Source organism: Bos grunniens, chromosome 11 (assembly GCF_055505025.1).
Source record: "Bos grunniens cultivar Pamir isolate PY7600 chromosome 11, Bosgru_T2T1.0, whole genome shotgun sequence".
Classification (NCBI taxonomy): Eukaryota; Metazoa; Chordata; class Mammalia; order Artiodactyla; family Bovidae; genus Bos; species Bos grunniens.
In genome coordinates, this window is record NC_141175.1 from 33,304,798 (window position 1) to 33,327,602 (window position 22,805).

At 39.1% G+C, this 22,805-nt stretch overlaps 1 protein-coding gene across 21 annotated transcripts in view; it reads left to right on the top strand.

Moving 5' to 3' along the window:
• NCOA1 (nuclear receptor coactivator 1) overlaps positions 1-22,805 on the top strand; it is a 219,228-nt gene that overhangs the window by 183,309 nt on the left and 13,114 nt on the right. For all 21 annotated transcript variants that reach the window (XM_086325836.1, XM_086325842.1, XM_086325823.1 and 18 more), the window contains 3 exons: positions 4,468-4,569; positions 6,488-6,890; positions 18,791-18,965. In XM_086325836.1, coding sequence (XP_086181962.1) covers positions 4,468-4,569; positions 6,488-6,890; positions 18,791-18,965 — 680 coding nt within the window. The remainder of the gene's footprint in view (positions 1-4,467; positions 4,570-6,487; positions 6,891-18,790; positions 18,966-22,805) is intronic.

The following is a 22,805-nucleotide window of genomic DNA, read 5'->3' on the forward strand; positions in this document are numbered from 1 at the left end:
TTCATCATTAGACAGCACAAGAATAAGAAATACTTACTAGCTCCCCTGTATTTAATTTTTCACAGAACATGTTTATAGTGACTGTACCAGGTCCTGAGAGGAATGCAAAGAATAAAGAGATAGAGGCAGTTTTCAGAGCTTATCGTCAGCCTGGGGTATTCAAAACTTATTCAGCCCTCTGTATCTTCAGGTTCCGCATCTGCAGATTATACCAACTGTGGTTCAGAAAGAGGTTTTTTGTTTTTGATTTTTTTAATTCTAGATGAGAAACAAAACTTTTGGCAATAAAAACTGCTTGATAAAAGAATAAGCTTCCTTAAGGAAATCTTTGTCTTGGCAATGATTTACATGGTGACTGAATCAGGATTCTTAGCCTCATCACTATTAGTGTTTTGAAACTGGATAATTCTTGTTAAGGGGGTGCTTCTGGTGCATTGGGAGATGTTTAGCAGCATCCCTTGCCTCTACCCAGCAGATACTAAGAGCAGCCCCTCCCCAAGTTGTGATAACCAAAAATGTCCTCATGTATTGCCAACTGTCCTTTATGGGGCAGAATACCCCTGGTTGAGAACTTCTTGACAAGATAATCATCTTTTAGGTTTACTGTAGGAGGACTTCTTGTTAAGGCATTGGGGGGAAAAATCCATTCAGACAGACAAAGTGACAGCAAGCCTTGAATTGTGTGTGTGTGCACGCACATGTGTGAATTTTATACACATAGGCTGGGTTTGTGCTTTTCCACTGGCCACAAGCCCCACATACATCTCCTTTAGTAATACAACAAGCCTGTCAACGAGACCTTTATAGGCTTGCTTTTGAATTTGTGTTACCAGCTCTAACGATTATCAACCTCTCTCCTCCCAACTCCCTAACTAAGAAAAATTAAGATTTCAGGGGAGATTAAGGACATGGTGATCCTTTTAGGAGAACTTCCTTAGAAGAAGTTGCTGGAAAATGGGTAAAATTTTAGTAATCAGAAAGAAGAGGCAGGTCAGAGTGAAATTGTTGTACACAGCATTAGGTTGTACACACAGATAGTCAAGGGAAGGGGAAAATAAGAGTTTTTCTGAGGGTAGAAATAGATCATTTTTATTTAACAGAAAGTGCTTGTAGATTGCTGCTTTTAGAACAATTCCTTCTGCTTCTAAAAATTACCTATTTATTTTATAGGGTTTTGATTTATTTTTTTAAGGTTGTTTTTTCATTTTTATTACTTCTCATTTTTCCTCTGTCCCCAACCATTTCATTTTCACGTTATCTCACAATGCAAAGAATATATAAAGCTGTCAGTGTGGAATCCCAACTCCCACACTCCTGGCAATGTTACTTTTCTTCACCTGTTTTCATTCCCTGTGTCTTCGGTTTTGGGACTTGCTGTTCCTTCTGCCTTGAGTTCACTCTACTGCCCTCTTTGCCACCTGGCATTCTCATCTTTCAAGGTCCCATTGAGCTCACTCACGCTCTTGGTCCCTGTCTTCATGTCCTAGGCTAAGTTAGTTGCTGCCCCATGCTGCTGTACATCTCTCTATATATTCAGCCTATAACTTGTTCATTGCACTGTTTTGTATTGACCTCAACAGGGAATTCCCAGAAAATAGAAATTTACTCACTTTTGTAGGCTTCAAACTTTATTTAGTATCTTGCATATACCAAGTTTTTTGATAAATCTTTGTAAAACTAATGGTTAATTTAAACTTATGTCTAAGATCTGACATAAGTTTGAGTTTAAGAAGTATGTAGATTTTTAGACTTTTAAGAGCCTTTTTGACTTTTAGAGACATAATATTGGTTATCTTTATTTTTGACGTGATTCTGAATGTTTTATCCTATTCCACAGTGCCTGAAAGTTATCATTGTAATATTTATATTATATTGGGCTTCTCCCTCCAAGTCATTTTGTTTTCTAATCTCAATTCAGTTCAGTTCAGTCGCTCAGTCGTGTCCGACTCTTTGCGACCCCATGAATTATTGGAGTCAAAAAATGAATGAAACCAGAGTTAAGAATTGAGCTTATTAGAGATGAGAGATTGAATCACTATTCACAGCTCTTTGGAGTCTCTTATAAAACTTTCAGAGACTTTCTAGTTTGTAAATAGTATATTAAAATGTATTAAATGTATTAAATATGAAGATATTAAAATATATTGATAGGTTGACTATAAGAAATTTATAAATTATAAAGTACTATATCAACACAAAACAAGGTTTATATCATTGTTATTATTATCTCCCTTACCAGTTTATTCATATCAAGTTATTGAACAAGTAATCCTTGAAGCAGTAGATTGTTTATCAGGAAATACCCTTTCTAAGGATGCTTGTTTCCTTACCTGCTAAAGTTAAGGCATACCTCTGATACAGAATCCTGAGCCTGATATAGACAGTATCTTTCAAACTAGTGTACCATAGAAGATTGTTCTAGGAAATAATAATAAATGGCTATATGTCAGAAAAAAAGGTTCACAATAAATGAATTGCATAGTTTATCCCCTTCTTGGAGCTCCACAGTGTGCTTTAGCCAATTGAAGGCTCATAGAGTTACTACACTAAAGAAATCTGTTTCACCTTGTGTAACCCATTATTTCCAATGCTTAATACAGCACAGCATGCTATTTTCCTGGCACATCTATTAATATCCTGCAGAACAATGTTCTTTAGAACACCAATTTGGGAAATGCTGGTCTAAAGTATAATTACTTCTTCTAGTTAAATAAATAGTCCATTTTCTCAGACCATTTGTTTCTTACATAATTCTCTCCAGCTAATGAAATCACATTGGATTTTTCCCAAATACGTGCCCATCAGACAGGTACCCTCCAAGTCAGAAGTACATCAACTTTTCCATTCATCTTCCAGACCTTTAGAGAGTGTTCCCTATGTATGTGTACTTTTTTACTCACAACCTTTAAGACCAAGGCTGATGTTTCTTTTTTCTCCATTATTGCACATGTCTGAAATAACTAAATATTAATGAGTTTTAAAAAGCCTGATCTAAAATAGATAACCAGCAAGGACCTACTGTATAGCACATGGAACTTGTTATGTGGCAGCCTGGATGTGAGGGGAGTTTGGGGGATATATAGGTATGGCTGAATCCCTTTACTATTCACGTAAAACTATCACAGCATTGTTAATTGACTATCAGTTCACTTCAGTCACTCATTCGTGTCCGACTCTTTGCAACCCCATGGACTGCAGCACATCAGGCCTTCTTCTCCATCACCAACTCCTGGAGCCTACTCAAACTCATGTCCATCGCGTTCATCATGCCATCCCACCATCTCATCCTCTGTTGTCCCCTTCTCCTCCCGCCTTCAAACTTTCCCAGCATCAGGGTCTTCTCCAATGAGTCGGTTCTTCACATCAGGTGGCCAAAGTATTGGAGTTTCAGCTTCAGCATCAGTCCTTCCAATGAATATTCAGGACTGCTTTCCTTTAGGATGAACTGGTTGGATCTCCTTGCAGTCCAAGGGACTCTCAAGAGTCTTCTCCAACACCACAGTTCAAAAGCATCAATTCTTCGGTGCTCAGCTTTCTTTATAAGTCCGGCTCTCACATCCATACTTGACTACTGGAAAAAACCATAGCTTTGACTAGATGGACCTTTGTTGATAAAAGTAATGTCTCTGCTTTTTAATATACTGTCTAGGTTGGTCATAGCTTTTCTTTCAAGGAGCAAGCGTTGTTTAATTTCATGACTGCAGTCACCATCTGCAGTGATTTTGGAGCCCCCCAAAACTGACTATACCCCAATACAAGATAAAGAGTTTTAAAAATTACAAAAAGAAAGCATGATAAACATATTTGTGTGCAATACATGTATGTATAAACACTGCAGAACACTAAATATGGCAGAGCATAAAAATAGAATACATGCACCTGTAATATATGCATATAGGCATATGTGCATGTACATACATGTGTGTACTTTATATATATTTATGTTGTGTGTGTATTCTACTTTTAAATGCTCTGCCATATTTAGAGTCCTGTAGGCAGAAAGTCTGGAGAAGGCAATGGCACCCCACTCCAGCACTCTTGCCTGGAAAATCCCATGGATGGAGGAGCCTGGTAGGCTGTAGTCCATGGGGTTGCTAAGAGTTGGACACGACTGAGCGACTTGCCTTTCACTTTTCACTTTCATGCATTGGAGAGGGAAATGGCAACCCACTCCAGTGTTCTTGCCTGGAGAATCCCAGGGACAGGGGAGCCTGGTGGGCTTCTGTCTCTGGGGTCGCACAGAGTCGGACACGACTGAAGCAACTTAGCAGCAGCAGCAGCAGCAGCAGGCAGAAAGTATTTGATAAATGTTAGGAATTGCCACCTTTTGGCAAATGTGGGAAATAATCTTACTAAACTTGCAATACTAAAACCTCTTAATAATCAATAAAAAGTTTATGTTACTCTAAAGGGCCATGCTATATGTTTGTGTGTAGAAGTTTATCTCATTGTTCTATTTTTCTCTAGTTGATACACCAAAATCGGCAAGCTATCTTGAACCAATTTGCAGCAAACGCTCCTGTTGGCATCAATATGAGATCAGGCATGCAGCAGCAAATTACACCTCAGGTAATGTGAGAAAACCAGGCATTGTTAGTACTTCTCTAACCCAAGTTGTGTTTCTTAGAGTGTTGACTTAGGTGTTTTTGAAATGGTCTGTGAACTTATCTCTTAATGATGTTTGTACTGTAGCTTTCTATTAAAATGAATTTATAATCAGCTTGTGGTACCCGCTACTGATATTTGATCTAAAGCTGAGGGTTCTTTGTTTCGTTTTATTGTTATTGTTGTCATTGCTGTTAGATATGAGATGACTAAGTAGAAAACTCTTATTGCTGTCCTGAATAGTATCAGTAATAAGAAGCCAAGGTTATGAAACTGTGTGCACAGTACCTGAAACCTGATCAAAACCCAGTCACATTGCTTAGTTATCTTAACTGCCTTGTGTTCTCTGTTCAATCTGAGCATCAGCATTTTCCAATTTTTGTTTTAACAATCCTGTGTGTGAGCTCACGGCCATTGAAACGAAACATAAAAAGAACCAGGTAGCCTTCTAAGTGTGTGATATAGTCTTTCCTCCTTACTTCTGCACATACTTCAATATACTTTTTTTTTGGCTGCACCATGTGGCTTGTGGGATCTTAGTTCTCTAGGGATTGAACTTGGGCCCACAGTAGTGAAAACACTTAGTCCCAGCCACTGGACCGCCAGGGAATTCCCTCAACCACTTTTTTTTTTTTTAATTTCCCAGCCAAGAACTCAAAAATTGGGGAGATGAGGTATTTTAGAAAGGATTCAGACAAACTTTTCTCCATAAAATGGACCTAGTTGGATTGAGGGCAAATACTAACCAAAAGGATAAATATTGATAGAAGCTCCTGCTAAGCAGCAGATATTGGTGTCTCCGTGGATCCAGACATGGGTTTCTCTGCCTTAAAGTCTCAGTGGTTAGTCCATGCAGGGGGAAATTGGTTATAAGGAAACAAAACTCCACTGTTGGAGTTCACGTAAAGACAACTTCTGTTAAGAAGTCATATGTCAGTTTCTTCCATATTGGGGTACTTCTGGTTGGCAAGTTTCATTTTTATGAAGCTGTATGCTTTAATCAGCTCCTCGACCTGAATGGACATTTTCTGAGGAAGGCTTTGTTGACATGCCGTGTTGCTTTGCAAGGTAGCCCAAAAGGAGACTTCAAACTAATTTTACCACTTCTTTCATCATTCATAACATCATAGCTATTAAAACACTTACTCTAATGCCTGGAGCAGTCTCATACTGCAGCAATGCTATAAAATACCAGGGTTCATTTATTTCTGCGTATTATTTTGTTTCTAATTAAAGATTTTCTTTTTAAGTGACCATTGGTTTGGCCTTGGATCCTAGATTTCTGATTCTTCCTTTTCTAATGGTATTTGTAAGTTTTCCTAATTGTAAAGATAATGTACATTCATTATAGATAATTTGGAAAATACATAAAAGTATAATGAAAATTGAAATCACCTATAATCACATTTTATTCATTTAAGTTAAGTGGAATAAATGATCTCCATGAGAAAAGAGAAAACTAATATCCTCCGTACTGGAAACGTGGTGAATTTTGTGGAAATGAAAAGAAGTCCCCTAATAACATAATGCCAGATAAGATAGAAATCAGCAAGCACATTTTCTCTCTCTTCTTTATGGTTTTCATGTTTCTCTTAACTGGCTTCATGGCTTATATCATAGTACTAATCAATGTATGTTTTCTTTGACTTTTCTCAGTCCTGTTTGACTTTAATATGTAAAATGTAGTTAATTCATTTTCTGTCCTGTGGATGTCATTTAAGAGGTTTTCTTCCTTTTCTGTTTTAGTTTGCCTTGTACACTAATAATTGCTGCATATTCTGTTGCTCCAAGCTAGTAGGCTTTATCCTGTAAGCTTTCCTAGGTAAGGATTAGTAATCATAATAACATTAGTAAGGGAAGATTTTTTTTCTCTCTTTTTTAGCCACCCCTGAATGCCCAGATGTTGGCACAGCGCCAGCGGGAGTTGTATAGTCAACAGCACCGACAGAGGCAGCTAATACAGCAGCAAAGAGCCATGCTCATGAGGCAGCAGAGCTTTGGCAACAGCCTCCCTCCCTCATCTGGACTGCCGGTTCAAATGGGGAACCCCCGTCTTCCTCAGGGTGCTCCGCAGCAGTTCCCCTACCCACCAAACTATAGTACAAATCCAGGAACACCACCTGCCTCTACCAGCCCTTTTTCACAACTGGCAGCAAATCCCGAGGCACCCTTGGCCAACCGCAGCAGCATGGTGAACAGAGGCATGACAGGAAACATGGGTGGGCAGTTTGGCACTGGAATCAATCCTCAGATGCAGCAGAACGTCTTCCAGTACCCAGGATCAGGTATGAGGGTTTACACCTTTATGTTGTCTTTGTACGTACAGTTGGCCCCCGGTAGCCATGGATTTCATATCTGTGGATTCAACCAACCCCAGTGGAAAATATCCACCCCCACCAAAAACAAGAAAATTCCAGAAAGCTCCCCAAAGCAAAACTTGAATTCCCTGCACCCTGGGAACTATTATCCTATTTACATAGCATTTACATTGTATCAGGTATCAAAAGTGACCTAGAGATGATTTATGGAGGATTGCACATGGGTTCTATTCTCCATTTTATCTAAGGTACTTGAGCATCCGTGGATTTTTGTATCTGTGAGGGTCCTGAAACCAATCCCCCAGGGACATGAAAGGAGAACTGTACCACATCAGACGCAGGTCTCTCTCTTCATGTGTGTTTCCAGTTCACTGAAATTGAGGCAGTTTGCTGAAGAGGAAAGATGCTGAGGGAGTTCCCTGGTAGCCTAGAGGTTAGGATTGGGGCTTTCACTGGCATGGCCTGGATGAACTGAGATCCCACAAGGCACTGACTCAGGGGTCAGAAGATCCAAGCTCTAGGCTTAGCTCTTGCTACCGAATGGTTCAGTGGTTTGAGGCTTCTCTCTTCCATAGCTAAGGACCTGTCTGACACTAAAATTTTTAACATTTTGTCTGCAAAACACATTTTTACTGTCTTACTTTCTTTCATGGATCCCTGTAAGAATGTAATAAAAGTCCATGTCAGACAGTGGGTATAAATACATAGGCTCAAAATTTGCATACATATTTTTTATTATCTTGGAATTTTGTTTTTGTGATAGTTTACACAGGGATTGTCAGTCTTCACAGATTATCTCAGACCTCTCATTGGTGTCTCCACTCTTAGCTGCTTAGGTTGTAAGCTATTCCTCTGAAATATCAGGCAACTTTTTGGCTTCCAAAAACTTTGTTCTTTTTTTATTTGCACTATCTCTCTCCTATTTCCTTTGTCCTGTTGTTGTTCAGTCGCTCAGTTGTGTCCGACTCTTTGTGACCCATGGACTGCAGCACACCAGGCCTCCCTGTCCTTCATCTCCCGGAGACTACTGAAACTCATGTCCATTGAGTTGGAGATGCCATCTAACCATCTTATCCTCTGTCATCCCCTTCTCCTCCTGCCTTCAATCTTTCCCAGAAACAGGGTCTTTTCAAATGAGTCAGCTCTTTACATCAGTGGCCAAAGTACTGGAGTTTAAGCTTCAGAATCAGTCTTTCCAATGAATATTCAGGATTGATTTCCTTTAGGATTGACTGGTTTGCTCTCCTTTCAGTCCAAGGGACTCTCAAGAGTCTTCTCCAACACCACAGTTCAAAAGCACTCCTTTGTCCTAGGTTACGATATCTTTTGATTTTTCTATCACTTGGAGATTCTAATTAGTAGTGGCAATAAAACACATTTGACTAATCTACCAGGTTTAACTAAACTTTGATGCTAAATTAACGGCAAGTTTCTGTAAAAAAAAAAAAAAAATTTGAAATAAATCTGTTTATTTTATAAATGAAAGAAAAAGTAAATTTTCATCCTGCTTCAAAATGAATTTCAATGAGAAGTCTGCTATTTGACTTTGAATAAAATGTTGAAACTATATAGAGATTTTTTTCACATGGTAATATGCTTATCAACTTTGACAGCCAAATCAATTTAGACTTTTTATTCTGGTGGCAACAAGAGCTGAAATTCTTTTGACTGTTAAATTAAGTATCTGGGGAGACATGTGTCAAAGAGCATCAGAATTCTCTAAGACATTTTAATAAAAATTAAGCCACATCAGTTTCTTTGTCCTCAAGACAATGAAGTCATCTTTGGCTGGTTTATATCACTTACACTATATGTGTGGGCAAGAAAAGGATTATAAATCTGTATCTTAATTATAAGATTGTCTGTCTGAACAGGAGTGGCTTTCAGAAGAGTTGTATTTTCCTTTGTCTTTTTTTTTCTTTTCTTTTATCTTTTGATTTCTCTATGCAAAGAATTTGACGCGATTCCTTCACCTTATTCTAGCCTACAGAAGTACTTCCTCCAGCATTAGAAGTCTCATGTAGTTTCCCACTGCTCTTCCAAAATGACAACTTAGCCAAAACAGCAAAGAGATTCTTAGTAGCATTTTGATAGTGATTGTAGAGCTTTAAATCAAAAGATTTATTTCATTTGTTGGGGAAAAAATAACTGCAGATAAGCCAAACATTAATAAATTCCCCAGTAAAACTCTCTTTTTAAAAAATAAGGTATTTACTGTACTTCTCAAAAAACTAAAAATAAAACTACCATGTGACCCAGCAGTTCCCCAGACTGGGTATCTATTATGTGGAAAAAAAGAAAACACTAATTTGAAAAGATACATGCACTCCAGTGTTCATAGCAACTTTATTTTCAATAGCCAAGATATTGAAGCAACCTAAATGTCAATGGCACCCCACTCCAGTACTCTTGCCGGGAAAATCCCATGAATGGAGGAGCCTGGTGGGCTACAACCCATGGGGTTGCAAAGAGTTGGACACGACTGAGCGACTTCACTTCGACTTTTCACTTTCATGCATTGGAGAAGGAAATGGCAACCCACTCCAATGTTCTTGCCTGGAGAATCCCAGGGACGGGGGAGCCTGGTGGGCTGCCATCTGTGGGGTCGCACAGAGTCGGACACGACTGAAGTGACTTAGCAACTTAGCAAATGTCCTTCAGCAAGTGAGTGGATGAAGAGGGTGTGGCATGTGTATACAGTGGAATACTACTTGGCCATAAGGGATACAATGAAATGTTGCCATTTGCAACATGGATGGACTTGGGGGATATTTTGCTAAGTGAAATAAGTCAAAAAGAGAAAGACAAATATTGTGTGATACATCAGTTACATGTGGAATCTAAAAAAATAAAACAAATTAGTGAATATAAAAAGAACAACAATGACAGAAGCAGATACACGTGTAGAAACCATTAGTGGCTACCAGTGGGAAGAGGGAAGGAGGAGGGGCAAGTTAGGGGCAAGGCAAAAGCTTCTACGTATAAAATAAGCTACAAAGATATTTTGTATATCACAGGGAATTTAGTCAACATTTTATCATGATTATAAATATATAACCTTTTAAAATTGTGAATCCTGTGTTGTATACCTGAAACATATAGTATTATACAACTATGCTTCAATTAAAAATTAACTAATTAAAAAAAACAGTAGTTCTGTAAATTTTCAGTTATGATCTTTAATGCTTCATCTCTGGAAAGCCAAGAAAGGAGGACTTCTATCCTGCTCCTGTTTCTTTTTTTTAAAAATATTTATTTGGCTGCACTGGGTCTTAGTTACAGCATGCAGGTTCTAGTTCCCTGACCAGGGATCAAACTCAGGCCCCCTGAAGTGGGCGTACAGAGTCTAAGCTGCTGGGCCACCAGGGAAGTCCCCTGCTCCTATTTCTTGACAAAGCCACCTGAAAAGGTGGTGATCCAAAACCCCTTTTCCTTTGAAGCTGACATGATTTCCCTCAGGGTTGTGGATCGCATCTTTGATCTCTTGCAAATTCTACATAGAACACAGTGATCGAGATGAGTGGGTGGAACTTCCTTCTTCTCCAGGCAGTGTAACCAGATGTGTTACTACCCATTGTAAGTGCTCTATCTGGTACCTGGAGTTTTCTTCCAGTCCAACTTTTGATTGACAAAAAATGTTTTTCACAAAAGTAAGATTTAAAACAAAAATAAAGTTAGTATTTGTACTATAAACAAACCCCAGAAGCTAGGTACAGTGGAGAGAGTAACAGTTTCATCCAGTTGCATTTTGAAATGAAATGGCAGAGCTTTCAGGTTTTTCATGGGAAAAACAAAAGCACAGAGAAAATTTTTTTTATTTTTCTGAAGAGCATAAAAACATTTAAAGGTGCAATATTTTAAATATTTTCTATTGCTCTTAAGTTATAAACTTGCTCTAAGGTGATTAGCTAGCTGGTAGAAACCTTCAAGACCAGGTTTTATGTTGGTACAAGTTCAGGTTCTGGAAAAATTTTAATCCTTTCAAATCAAGCCTTCTCCAAAAACAGGAAAACAAAAACCACCACATTTTTCTAAATAAAGTTTTATTAGAACACAGCCACGCTCATTAGTTTACATATTGTCTGTAGCTGACTTCACACATTAGAGTTAAGTAGTTCTTACAGAAATGTTATGACCTGCAAAACTGAAAATCTTAACTATCTGAGCCCTTTGCAGAAAAAGTTTGCTGATCCCTGTCTTAATCAATGATAGTAAAACCAAAGGATGAATAAATTAATTTTGCTTTAGTCCTTTGTCTTGGCATTTTTCAACTTAATGTTTATTATTGTTGTTTAGTTGCTAAGTCATGCCTGACTCTTTTGCGACCCCATGAATTGTAGCCTGCCAGGCTCCTCTGTCCGTGGGATTTCCCAGGCAAGAATGGGTTGCTGTTTCCTTCTCCAGGGAATCTTCCTGACCCAGGGACAAACCCATGTCTCCTGCATTGACAGGCAGATTCTTTACAACTGAGCCGCAAGGGAATCCTACAGCTTAATATAGGCCCAAAGTAAATGAAGGAACGTGGGTAATAATAATGACAGAGCATGCTTTCTTTTATTTCTGAAAACAGAAAATTTTTCTAGACTATTGTGCCATAAGGATGAGTGCATAAGAACAGGATTAGAAATTTAAAATTTATTATCTACTGTGGTAATATCCAAAGAAAATAGGGAAATTTAAAAAGAAACTTTTGTACCTATTTCATGGATTCTTTAGAGCCAATCCAGAGACCCCTTTTCTGTGAACTATAGTAAACGTGCTACTTGCGCTCATTCCTGAGTGACCTCATCTACTCCTGTGGCTTCAGTAAGTCCTTTATGCCAATGACTCTCTGTCTATCTCTAAACCAAATCACTCAGCTCACGTGTACTGCTGCCTGCTGGACAGACATTCTTGAATTTTCCACCAGGACCCAAACTTGACCAGATTCATCAGCTCCATTTCCCCTTCCCTCATGTCTCCATGTTCCACCTTAACAAACCTCTCAAGTTTCAAGAAAGAATACATACCTTGCTCTCTCTCCTAGACTTTTGTGTATCCTCTGTCTAAAATGTCCTTTCCTCACCTGGCTCACTCCTGTTCCTCCCTCCCCTCAGAGGTATCTCCTCTAGGAAACCCTCCCTGACACTCCCAATCATAAGCATTCACCACCCTGTCTTATAGCCACTTGTTTATCAGCTGCCTTTCTTTTTAAACAGCTCACACTTCCTTGAGTGAGCTAAGTGTGACCTTTGAAATCTTGGTTTCTCAGGTGCTTAGCACAGTGGTCTGGTGGGGAAAGCAGATGCTCAATGAGTCTTTCAAGGGAAAAATAAATCCTAATTCTAGTTGCTGCTGCCAGATGGCTGTGGTGCTGTTTACGCTCCAGCAGGGAGACTTAACATAATCAAAGATAGAACTGTAGAATTTTTAAACTAGAAGGAACAAGATGTCTGGTCTAAGAAATCCAGGGTCCAGTGTAGTGACAGAACTGGGACCAGAACTCTACCCCTCCAAGTTTATTATTCACTGGGCTGATTCTTTCTACTAAAACTAGGTCATCTGATAAAGAAAACATGGGCAGTTAGAATGTGAAATGAGGCCAGAAAAAAAAAATGTCAAAAAGCTTGCTAATGTACTTACAGTCTTATTTATTGTTTATCTTTGATCCCACAGAATAATATTCACAATATGTTAAGCATCTCTCCCCTTACATATATATTTTTCCTGAAAGAAATTCTTTTATCATAAATAAAATTTAAAATGCGTTAGGAACAGATAAATATTTTTTTAAGGATCATAACTAGAACAGTTAAAATTTTAAATGTAGAATTAATCAGACAGTCGATATAAAAATGAAGATGATGGGTGTGGAAAACCCACCCACTAGAGTCATAAATGAAAATAATGATTTCTGTATATATTCTAAGTCAAGAATTACTTACCAGAGATTAAATTATATAGAGAGGAAGCAACAAGGAAAAAATATGTAGCTTTAGTTATATAAATTTTACCAAGAAGACAAGTAGCTAAACATTTAGTGAAAGAAAAAATTCAGAAAGTCCGAAGTTGACTAAACTTTCACAGAAAATTTAAAATACTTTTTTAAAACTGTAGCCTATAAAAAGCAACAGTGAATAAAGTAACTGCATCTCTGGCCAGATTAACCAGAGACAAGTCTTTGTATTAAAAATGACAGAACACAAAATATTATACAGGAACCTGTACTTATGTTTACAAGGAGACATTTAAGGGCATAGAAACATACTTATGGTATAATGATAAGGGAAAGAAGCAGTCCACAAAGTTATGCAAGACTTCATAGAGGAAGATTTGAATGAATTATACTAAATTATGGGTAATCACATTATGATATTCTTTTTTTTTCCTGCACCTTTATAACTTTCTCTACCTCAGTAGTATTTAACTATGAAATATTTGGTCAGGAAAAAAAAAAAGCACAAAGTGCTAATGTAACAGAAAACATCTGAAGAAGCTCTTTTTTTCTTTTTTAAATTGTTGTCAGCTTCCACTTTTGGTCATGGAGTAATAGGGACGAAATTTACTCTTCCCTCTGAAACAAACCAAAAATTGAACAACAGTTGTAGAAATTGTCCAGGCTGTGCTGTAGGAAGGGGAGATCCAACAGAAGCCAGTGGTTTCCCATAGTTGAGGTAGTGGCACTTAGAGTCTGGGAAAGCCAAGGCAGCTAGAGTAAAACGGTACCACAGAGAAGAGAACCACAAAGAGAGAGAACCACGGGGATGTACAGAAGGTCCTGCTCAGGTCTTAAGTTGAGAACTGATCAGTGTTTGTGTGTGCCTGTACACAAATCAAGGCCAAGGAAAACCACCCAGAAAGAACTGAAGGAACATCTTCAGAGTTCACACAGGGCCAGTTCCTCTTTCCACCAACCAGAATAGAAAACCTCAAAATTCATGAGTGTCAAGTAAATACTCAGAAATGTTTGTATCTCAGAAGCAGGGCAGAATAAGCACCAGACTAAACTTTGCTCTTGTCGCTTTAGGCCCAGTACCCAAAAGAATTAAAACTGTTACCATGTAACCTACTCATGACCCAGACAAAGGTCAAAAATAAGTTTAAAGGATTTTTTAAAATCTAGCACCTAACAGGGTAAACCCTAGAAGCTGATTTTTTTTTTTTTAATTATCAGATGTGCAAAGATACAGGAAAATAAAACCAATAATAAGAAGAAAAATCAGTCATCAAAACCAACCCAGAAATTACACAGGTGACAGAATGAAAAGTTATAACTTATGCATTCTGTATGTTAATGAATCTAGAGGAAGTCTTAAATGTGTTAACTAAAGGCATGAAACATAAATAAAACCAAAATCAAACTTCTGGAGATAAAAACTACAGTGTGTGAGATGAAAAATATACTGGACAGGATAAGCAGCAGATTAGACTTTGTAAAAGAAAAAGTTAGTGAACTTGAAGATACAACAATGGAAAACTATACATAGTGAAATCGAGAGGAAAAAAATTGAAAAGATAATAATTTGCTCCAAATTGACCTTATAATTACACTCTCCTTATCTGAATATCAGCATGCTTTTTTGAGAAACTGACAAGCTTCTGCTAAAATTTATATGGAAATGTAAAGGACCTAGAGTAGCCAAGACAGTTTTGCAAATTCAGAACAAAGTTGGATGACTACCAGTTTCAAAGTTATTATAAAGATACAACAATCAAGACAGTGTAGTATTAGAATGAGTATAGACATACAGATCAAAAGAAGAAGAGGGCTGCAGAGGATGAGATGGTTAGATCACATCACCAACTCAATGGACATGAATTTGAGCACATTTCAGGAGTTAGTGAAGGACATGCAGTCCATGGGGTCACAACAAGCTGCACATGACTTAACGACTGAACAACAAGAAACATATAGATTACTATAACAGAATGAAAAGTCCAGTTATAAACCTTTACTTTTATGGTCAGTTGATTTTCAACAGTTATATCAATGGCTGCTAATAAGCACTCTTCTGAATAAAAAGGAACAAACTACTGATTGATGCCACAGAATGGTTGAACCTCAGAAACATTAATACTGAGTGAAAGATGCCAGATACAAAAGACCTCAGGTATATGAATGGTTTCCAATGAAAGGCAAATCTGTAGGGACAGAAAGCAGATCAATAGTTGCCTGAGGTTAGAGGTGGGTATGGGCATTCACCACAGACAAGCACAGGGAAATTTAAGATGTGGTAAAAATATCTAAGCTGGATGGTGGTGATGGTTGTACAACTCTGTAATTTTACTAAAACTCATTGACTTAATTCAATAGGTGAATTTGATGCTATATAGATTGTGTGTGTGTGTGCTTAGTCAGTCAATCATGTCCGACTCTTTGCAACCCCATGGACTGTAACCTCCCAGGCTCCTCTGTCCATGGAGATTCTCTAGGCAAGAATACTAGAATGGGTTGCCATGCCCTCCTCCAGGGGATCTTCCCAACCCAGGGATCGAGCCCAGGTCTCCCACATTGCAGGCGGATTCTTTACCAACTGAGCCACCAGGGAGGCCCAATAAGACTGGAGTGGGTAGCCTATCCCTTCTCCAGGGGATCATCCCAACCCAGGAATTGAACCAGGGTCTCCTGCCTTTCAGGCAGATTCTTTACCAGCTGAGCTACCAGGGAAGCCCGCTAAATAGATTCAGTTCAGTGCAGTTCAGTTCAGTCGCTCAGTCGTGTTCGACTCTTTGCGACCCCATGAATCGCAGCACACCAGGCCTCCCTGTCCTTCACCAACTCCCGAAGTTCACTCAGACTCACGTCCATCGAGTCAGTGATGCCATCCAGCCATCTCATCCTCTGTTGTCCCCTTCTCCTCCTGCCCCCAATCCCTCCCAGCATCAGAGTCTTTTCCAATGAGTCAACTCTTCGCATGAGGTGGCCAAAGTACTGGAGTTTCAGCTTTAGCATCATTCCTTCCGAAGAAATCCTAGGGCTGATCTCCTTCAGAATGGACTGGTTGGATCTCCTTGCCGTCCAAGGGACTATAGATTACGTCTCAGTAAAGCTTGGGGAAAAACAAAAAGAGGGAAGGGAAGAAGAGCCCATAAAGACAACTGAGGAGAAGAAGATAACAAAACTTTCTCACTTTTCATTTCATACATGGGTTTTTCTTACCTTTTTTCCTCTTCAACTTATTTTTTAAGCTTTAAAAAATTTTTTTTATTGATATATAATTGACATCAGTTCAGTTCAGTCATTCAGTCATGTCCAACTTTTTGCAACTCCATGAATCGCAGCATGCCAGGCCTCCGTGTCCATCATCAACTCCTGGAGTTCACCCAGACTCACATCCATCAAGTCAGTGATGCCATCCAGCCATCTCATCCTCTGTCGTCCCCTTCTCCTCCTGCCCCCAATCCCTCCCAGCATCAGAGTCTTTTCCAATGAGTCAACTCTTCGCATGAGGTGGCCAAAGTACTGGAGTTTCAGCTTTAGCATCATTCCTTCCAAAGAAATCCCAGGGCTGATCTCTTCAGAATGGACTGGTTGGATCTCCTTGCAGTCCAAGGGACTCTCAAGAGTCTTCTCCAACACCACACTTCAAAAGCATCAATTCTTCGGCTCTCAGCCTTCTTCACAGTCCAACTCTCACATCCATACGTGACCACAGGAAAAACCATAGCCTTGACTAGACGAACCTTTGTTGGCAAAGTAATGTCTCTGCTTTATGAATATGCTATCTAGGTTGGTCATAACTTTCCTTCCAAGGAGTAAGCGTCTTTTAATTTCATGGCTGCAATCACCATCGTCAGTGATTTTGGAGCCCCCCAAAATAAAGTCTGACACTGTATCCGCTGTTTCCCCATCTATTTCCCATGAAGTGATGGGACCAGATGCCATGATCTTCATTTTCTGAATGTTGAGCTTTAAGCCAACTTTTTCACTCTCCTCTTTGACTTTCATTAAGAGGCTTTTTAGTTCCTCTTCACTTTGTGCCATAAGGGTGGTGTCATCTGCATATCTGAGGTTATTGATATTTCTCCCGGCAATCTTGATTCCAGCTTGTGTTTCTTCCAGTCCAGCATTTCTCATGATGTACTCTGCATATAAATTAAATAAGCAGGGTGACAATATACAGCCTTGACGTACTCCTTTTCCTATTTGGAACCAGTCCGTTGTTCCATATCTAGTTCTAACTGTTGCTTCCTGACCTGCATACAGATTTCTCAAGAGGCAGATCAGGTGGTCTGGTATTCCCATCTCTTTCAGAATTTTCCACAGTTTATTGTGATCCACACAGTCAAATGCTTTGGCATAGTCAATAAAGCAGAAATAGATCTTTTTCTGGAACTCTCGTGCTTTTTCCATGATCCAGCGGACGTTGGCAATTTGATCTCTGGTTCCTCCGCCTTTTCTAAAACCAGCTTGAACGTCAGGAAGTTCACGGTTCACATATTGCTGAAGCCTGGCTTGGAGAATTTTGAGCATTACTTTACTAGCATGTGAGATGAGTGCAATTGTGCGGTAGTTTGAGCATTCTTTGGCATTGCCTTTCTTTGGGATTGGAATGAAAACTGACCTTTTCCAGTCCTGTGGCCACTGCTGAGTTTTCCAAATCTGCTGGCATGTTGAGTACAGCACTTTCACAGCATCATCTTTCAGGATTGGAAATAGCTCCACTGGAATTCTATCACCTCCACTAGCTTTGTTCGTAGTGATGCTTTCTAAGGCCCACTTGACTTCACATTCCAGGATGTCTGGCTCTAGGTCAGTGATCACACCATCATGATTATCTGAGTCATGAAGATCTTTTTTGTACAGTTCTTCTGTGTATTCTTGCCATCTCTTCTTAATATCTTCTGCTTCTGTTAGGTCCATACCATTTCTGTCCTTTATCGAGCCCATCCTTGCATGAAATGTTCCCTTGGTATCTCTAATTTTCTTGAAGAGATCTCTAGTCTTTTCCATTCTGTTGTTTTCCTCTATTTCTTTGCATTGATCGCTGAGGAAGGCTTTCTTATTTCTTCTTGCTATTCTTTAGAACTCTGCATTCAGATGCTTATATCTTTCCTTTTCTCCTTTGCTTTTCGCTTCTCTTCTTTTCACAGCTATTTGTAAGGCCTCCCCAGACAGCCATTTTGCTTGTTTGCGTTTCTTTTCCATGGGGATGGTCTTGATCCCTGTCTCCTGTACAATGTCACGAACCTCATATTGGTTTCAGGTGTACATGATGATTTGATATTTATGTGTGTTGCAAAATGATCACCACAGTAAGTCCAGTTAACATCCATTACTGTACATAGTTACAAATTTTTTTCTCATGAAAACTTCAAAGATCCACTCTCTAGCTACTTTCAGATATATATTACAGTATTATTAACTATAGTCAGTATGCTATACATTACATCCCCAGGACTTAGTCATTTTTTTCTTCCAGTTCGAGATATAAGTGACATAGAACACTGTATGAGTTTAAGGTGTACAGCATAATGATTTGACTTACATATGTCATGAAATGTTTATCAAAATTTAGTGAACATCTGTCATAGCCTTTCTACTTATTTTTTATTACAAAAGAAATCTTTTATGTGTGCTCAGATTTGTTTTTGATACTTAAAATTTCATGTAGTCAGAAAAGAACAGAAAAGAAGATCATGTGTAATCATGGTACCCAGATCAATATCTTAGTGAATGGAAATGTTCTTCCAAATCTCTTTTACATGTTTATTTATCTGTTTATACTAACATTTCCTGTTTTGTTTTTGAGAGACTGAAATCTTTTCCTTACTCTGTTGAACAGGCTGTTTCTACCTATGTTATGACAGATCCTTCTGGATTGTTTTTTTATGGTGTTGATAAATGTATAGTGTATTCACATAAATTAATTTGTGTCAATTTGTAGGAATGGTTCCCCAAGGTGAGGCCAACTTTGCTCCATCTCTAAGCCCTGGGAGCTCCATGGTGCCGATGCCAATCCCTCCTCCTCAGAGCTCTCTGCTCCAGCAGACTCCGCCCACTTCTGGCTACCAGTCACCAGACATGAAGGCCTGGCAGCAAGGAGCAATGGGAAACAACAAGTAAGGGGGCAGCTTTTGTATATGAGCATCCCGATACTCCGCAGCACGTAAGAACAGATACGCCTTCAGAATCCAAGTAGGAGATTATTAGCTTCTATCCATTTGCAGATTCAAAGAACTGAATTTTATGTTGCCAAATAGCGTCTTTTAAGTCCTTTAAGTTTAAAGTCAATTTTAAAGCAAATAAGTCTGTTTTTAGTACAGAAAGGTACTGTAGTGGCCCCAGACTTTTTTGTCCCATTCCCCAGTGCATCTAAAGAATACGCTCAACTCCTATGAGTAACAGAGCTTCCCTGGGACAGAGGTAGGAATGAGTACTTTTTAAAAAATCAGTCTTTATAGAAACACTTAAAAATCTAAAGCAAGAATGGCAAAATGTTGGAGTTCACTAGAGCTGAATAGTGGGCATGTGAGTTTCACTCTTGGTATGTTTGAAGGATTTCATAGCAACAGCAAAGGTTTTAAGTCTTCTAAGGTCATTCTGCCTTATCTGGCTTTTTGAATCTCTAGATTTTCAGTGGCCTCATTTTACCCATTTACTTAGAATTATCTTACTAAAGTCATTTTCCTCGCAAATTGTGGCTGCTAAACTTTTCACACATCACTTGAGTTTTATAAGGGTTTTAATTTGGGTGTGTCTTGGTTCTAAATGACAGGGAAGCTGTTTGATCTGACAACATAATAAGTAAGGTAATTAATGTTGAAAACTTAAGACCATATTCTCTCAAAGTTCATTGAAAGGTGAGAGAGGAAACTTCCTGTTAGAGAACTATGTAGCTCTCCTTGAGGACTGGTGTCAGCTAGGTAGAAATAGAACTGTCTGTGTGATATGCAAGAACTTAGTCTCCTAGTGTGTTCTAATCCCAGCTTCTTGAACTCACTTTAGGTTCCATGGCCCATCATTATAATTACTCCCTAACAGGCATTCTCAGCCCTCTTGCCCAGCTCTCCCTCCGTTGCGGTTATAAATGTTCCCTAACGGAATCTAACTAAATGCTTGCTCCATACGTACGCCTGATCATTTACATGTGCTTTTAGGGGAAAAAAACGCAGTAATGGTGACAGATCTGCTCACCTTTGCAGTTAAATTCCTTCCTCTCTTTCCGTTCCTTATTGAATCTGTCAGGCTTTCATCCAAATCATTCCACCAAAAGCATTCTTATCAAAGTCTTTACTGTCCTTTACAGTGCCAAATGCAGTGAGCATTGATAGCACTTGACATACTTGAGCACTTACTCTTTCTTGAAGCTCCTTCTTCATTTGGTTTGTGGAACAGCTTTCTCTCTTGAGAAAGGTGTCTCTCCTCCTAACTCTCAGTCTCTTCTGCTGGGTCTTCCTCACCTCTCGGACCTCTGCTTTAGGGCCTCAGCTCATTCTAGGACCTCTTCCTCATATCTACTTCCTCCCTTGATTATATCTGCCAATCTTACTGATAATACATGCCTATCTCTATGTTTATGATTCCCAGATTTAGGTCTCTAGCCCAGATTTCTGTCCTAAACACCATACCATATATACAGCAGCCTAATGGACAGCTCCACTTAGAAGTCTAATAGGCATCTCAAACTTAACATGACAATAACTAAAGTAATATTCGTCCCCAAACCTGCTAGACTCATACTTTTTCACATCTCAGTAAACAGTTCCATTCTTCCAGTTATTCGGAAGAAAACCTTTTTTCTTTCTCTCACATCCCACATCCATCAGCAAATCACATCAGCTTCTTAGCAGCTTCCACTCTTTACCTGTCCCACTTGTACACTTTAGCGCAAGCCAGCATCATCCTTTTTCTGGACCACTGCAGTGACCTCCTGTCTTCTTGCTTCCACCCTTGCTCCACTACAGTTTCGTCTGCACATTGTGATGCTTTTAAAACATGAGGCAAGATATCAGTCCTTTACTCAAACATGCCAGCTTATTCAGAACACAGTATAGGGCCTGTGACACCCTGCATAATCTTGCTCCTGGGTACCTCTCTGACCTCATCTGTATTCTCATCACTCACTCTGCTGTAGTGGCTTCTATTTATTCTTCTGTTCCTCAGATGTGCCAAGTACATTGCATACTCAGGCCTTTGCATTTTTAAATCTCTCTGCTGGAATCCTCTTCTCTCAGTAGCCACATGGTTTTCTCTCTCATGCCTCAAGTCTCACCTTATTAGACACAGATATTGAATGTCACCATTTTAGACTTCCCTTACCATCATCTCTAAACGCCATTTCCCACTCTTTGGTCCCTCCATTTCCTTCTTTATATCTTTATTATGCTTAACATCTGACATATTGTGTTAGTCTCCTTATGGTATGTCTCCTCCAACTGAAATACAAACCTCAGAAGAGCAAGGACTTTGTTTCTGTTTACTTCTGTATGCGCATCCTTTAAGACACATGAGCACTTCATATACATCTATTGAAGAAATGAGTGCAGAGATTCCCTGTTCCTCAGTCATATTTTGGGTTCACATTCAAATATAGACTTGAGTTTTTGTTGTACTTTAGCTGTTTCTGTGAACTTTGGCTTTCTCAAATCATTTGAGAAAGAAAATAGTTATCACTAACTTTTCAAACATTCATACTTGCTTATTTAGTTCATGTACAAAAGCTTATTAGTCAACACAGGCAGCATATAGTTTGTGATCCCTCACTGTCTCTTTTGCACAGTGCAAGATACCACAAGAAATTGGGGAAAACAGCCCTTGTTGTCGATTTACCTAGAGTGTAGTTAGTGACAGGAGTAGGTCAGAGAGAAATAAAACATGAAACAAAAACTCACTAAGCAGAATGATGTGATACAGTTTGGAGACAGTATAACTCACGTGAGTCTTTTTGTTTATCTCTTTGGTGGCAAGAGAAACAAAGGGCTAAACAAACCTACTTGTCCAGGCACTAGGACAGCGTTTCTGTGTAACTCTAGTCTCAAAGGAGAGTCTCAGGCCTTATTAGCATTTTAAAGGCAAAGGCCTGTGCTTTAACCCTTTGTTTCTCAGACTTATTTGACCCGGAACTCCTCCCTGTTTGTTAATACCTCTAATATCTGACACTTGCTTTAGGCTGACTTTGTCATCTCTCCCCTCACTGCCCTCCCCCACCTCCCCACGATTTGGGGGCTACCAAATACCTGGTGCTAGCTTAAGGAAACTGTGGTAACTGCCATGAGGCCAGTCAGGGGTTAGGTGCGGGGAGGGGTCCTCCACGCATTGGGCCTAAGGTGCCAGTGAACCCCACAATCCATTCCAGGCCATGGAACAGTGATTAATGCTGCGAAAGGGCTTGGTCTTCTTTCTATGAGGGAAAAACCCAAAATGGAACTATTGGCAGGCTTAGTTTGAAAGAACTTAAGCTAATATATAGTCCCAAATAGAAATTTGAAAAGAAATTAAATCCTAAACCTTTTTCACTAAGTATGACATCATTGCAGTCCTTGAAGCTTCTGCATGCATTAACTTACATAGCTCTTTGCCTCTACAGTGGTGATTTATGTATCAGTTGACAAATGAGCACTGTCTAAGGCAGAAATGTTCTCATTAGAAAATGGGCAGTAGACTAATAGGTTTTCTTTTCTCACCTTTAGTTGTGGGGACACTGACAAGCATACACACTGCAGACACTAATGGTCCACAGATGTATTATTGACCATTTCCTAGGCATATAATTTTCTTCGTGCATTTGTGTTTTATAATTACTTAGGGAAAATTCACTTCTTTTCTTTAGACATGATGAATAGGCTGTTCCTCAGCCTGTGAATTTCAGTATGATTACCTTAATTTACCGGAAGCTATAAATGTCAGTACATCCTGCTTTCCTCCAAAGAGCTAGCAAGGAATAGAAAAGCCATTGATGA